Source organism: Mesitornis unicolor, unplaced genomic scaffold (assembly GCF_000695765.1).
Source record: "Mesitornis unicolor isolate BGI_N332 unplaced genomic scaffold, ASM69576v1 scaffold967, whole genome shotgun sequence".
Classification (NCBI taxonomy): Eukaryota; Metazoa; Chordata; class Aves; order Mesitornithiformes; family Mesitornithidae; genus Mesitornis; species Mesitornis unicolor.
The window spans coordinates 2,389-4,715 of record NW_010196865.1 but is presented as its reverse complement, the minus strand read 5'-3'; the positions used below and the strand labels follow the sequence as shown (position 1 = coordinate 4,715).

Genomic DNA, 2,327 nt, shown 5'->3' with positions numbered 1-2,327 from the left:
TCATACTGGTGATAGAGCTTATACTGGTCATACTGGTCCATACTGGTTACAGGACTTATACTGGGGATGCTGGCTATAGGGGTTATACTGGTTCATACTGGTCATACTGGTTACACTGGTTACAGGGGTTATACTGGGGATACTGATGATAGGGCTTATACTGGTTATACTGGTCTGTACTGGTTATACTGGTCATAGGGCTTATACTGGTCATACTGGTTACAGGATTTATACTGGGGATGTTGTCTATAGGATTTATACTGGTCATACTGGTCATACTGGTGATAGGGTTTATACTGGTTATACTGGTCATACTGGTTATAGGTCTTAGGATACTGATTATACTGGTTATAGGAGTTATACTGGTGATACTGGGGATACTGGTTTTACTGGTGATGCTGGTTATAGGGCTTATAGTGGGGATGCTGGCTATTGGGGTTATACTGGTCATACTGGTTGTACTGGTCATGGGGCTTATACTGGTCATACTGGTTATAGGGCGTATACTGGGGATGCTGGTTACAGAGGTTATACTGGTTATACTGGTCATACTGGTCGTAGAGCTTATACTGGTTATACTGGTCATACTGGTCAATAGTGGCCATACTGGTTACACTGGTTATAGGGCTTATACTGGTCTTACTGGATCATACTGGTCACACTGGTTATAGGGTTTTTACTGGTTGTACTGGTTCATAGGGTTTATACTGGTTATACTGGTCATACTGGTTATAGGGTTTATACTGGTCATACTGGTTATAGGGCTTATACTGGTCATACTGGATCATACTGGTCACACTGGTTATAGGGTTTTTACTGGTTATACTGGTTCATAGGGCTTATACTGGTTATACTGGTCATACTGGTTATAGGGCTTATACTGGACATACTGGTCATAGTGGTCATACGGGTCATAGGCCTTATACTGGTCATACTGGTTACTCTTGTTATAGGGCTTATACTGATCATACTGGTTATAGAGTTTATACTGGTTTTACTGGTTGTACTGGTCATAGGGCTTATACTGGTCCATGCTGGTCATACTGGTTATAAGTCTTAAACTCAGGATACTGGTCATACTGGTTACACTGGTCATAGGGTTTATACTGGGGATGCTGGTTATAGGAGTCATACTGGTTATACTGGTTCATACTGGTCATGGGGCTTATACTGGTGCATACTGGTCATACTGGTCCCCCTTCCCTCCCCTGCAGGCAGAACTGCATCCTGGCGGACGAGATGGGGCTGGGCAAGACCATCCAGTCCATCGCCTTCCTGCAGGAGGTGGCGGCGGGCGCCGTGCGGGGCCCCTTCCTGGTGATCGCGCCCCTGTCCACCATCACCAACTGGGAGCGGGAGTTCAACACGTGGACCCACATGAACACCATCGTCTACCACGGCAGCCTGGCCTCCCGCCAGATGATCCAGCAGTACGAGATGTACTGCAAGGACGCGCGGGTACGGGGCCTGCCGGGGCCAAAACGGGGCCTGCCGGGGCTGGACGGGGCCTGCCGGGGGGCATGGATCGGCGTGGGAGGGGGTTTCGGGCCTTGGGTAGGCTTCAAAAGGCTTGGTAGGCCTCGGAAGTTGGGGAGGCCTGAAGGATTGGGTAGGCCTCAAAAGGCTTGGTAGGCCTCAGAAGTTGGATAGGCCCGAAAAATTGGGTAGGCCTTAGTGGGCCTCAAACATCTGGGTAGGCCTCAAAAGTTGGGTAGGCCTCAGAGCCTTGGTAGGCCGCAACCTTGGTAGGCCTTGGAAGATGGGGAGGTCTGAAGGATTTGGCAGGCCTTAAAAGCCTGGGTAGGCCTCAAAAGCCTGGGTAGGCCTCAAAAGCCTGGGTAGGCCTCAGTAGGCCTCAAAAGCCTGGGTAGGCCTCAGTAGGCCTCAAAAGCCTGGGTAGGCCTCAGTAGGCCTCGAAAGCCTGGGTAGGCCTCAGTAGGCCTCGAAAGGCTCTGTAGGCCTCAAAGGGGTTGGTAGGCCTCAAAGAGCTTGGTAGGCCCAAAGGATTTGGTAGGGCTCAAAAGCCTTGGTAGGCCTTAGTAGGCCTCAAAAGCCTGGGTAGGCCTCAGTAGGCCTCGAAAGCCTGGGTAGGCCTCAGTAGGCCTCGAAAGCCTGGGTAGGCCTCAGTAGGCCTCGAAAGCCTGGGTAGGCCTCAGTAGGCCTCGAAAGCCTGGGTAGGCCTCAGTAGGCCTCGAAAGCCTGGGTAGGCCTCAGTAGGCCTCGAAAGCCTGGGTAGGCCTCAGAAGTGGGGTAGGCCTCAGAGCTTTCATGGGTCGCAACCCTAGTAGGCCTCAAAAGCCTTGGTAGGCCTTAAAAGCCTTGATAGG

The 2,327-nt window shown here is 51.1% G+C and overlaps 1 protein-coding gene across 1 annotated transcript; it reads right to left on the bottom strand.

The window, feature by feature from the left end:
* Window positions 1-386: 386 nt before the first annotated feature.
* Window positions 387-788, bottom strand: LOC104543890 (pre-mRNA-splicing factor CWC22-like). The gene is made up of 2 exons (XM_010188606.1): window positions 690-788; window positions 387-587 (listed from the first exon to the last, which is right to left on the bottom strand). The coding sequence occupies exons 1-2, from the start codon at window positions 786-788 to the stop codon at window positions 387-389; spliced, it is 300 nt and encodes a 99-aa protein (XP_010186908.1).
* Window positions 789-2,327: the final 1,539 nt, after the last annotated feature.

Bases quoted from the DNA above. Each gene is read 5' to 3' on its own strand.
- LOC104543890 (XM_010188606.1), bottom strand. From the start codon at position 788: ATGATCCAGTATGACCAGTATAAGCCCTATAACCAGTATGACCAGTAT. The intron at 588-689 runs GTACAACCAGTA...ACTATTGACCAG, and splicing joins AGTATAAACCCTATGAACCA to TATGACCAGTATAACCAGTA.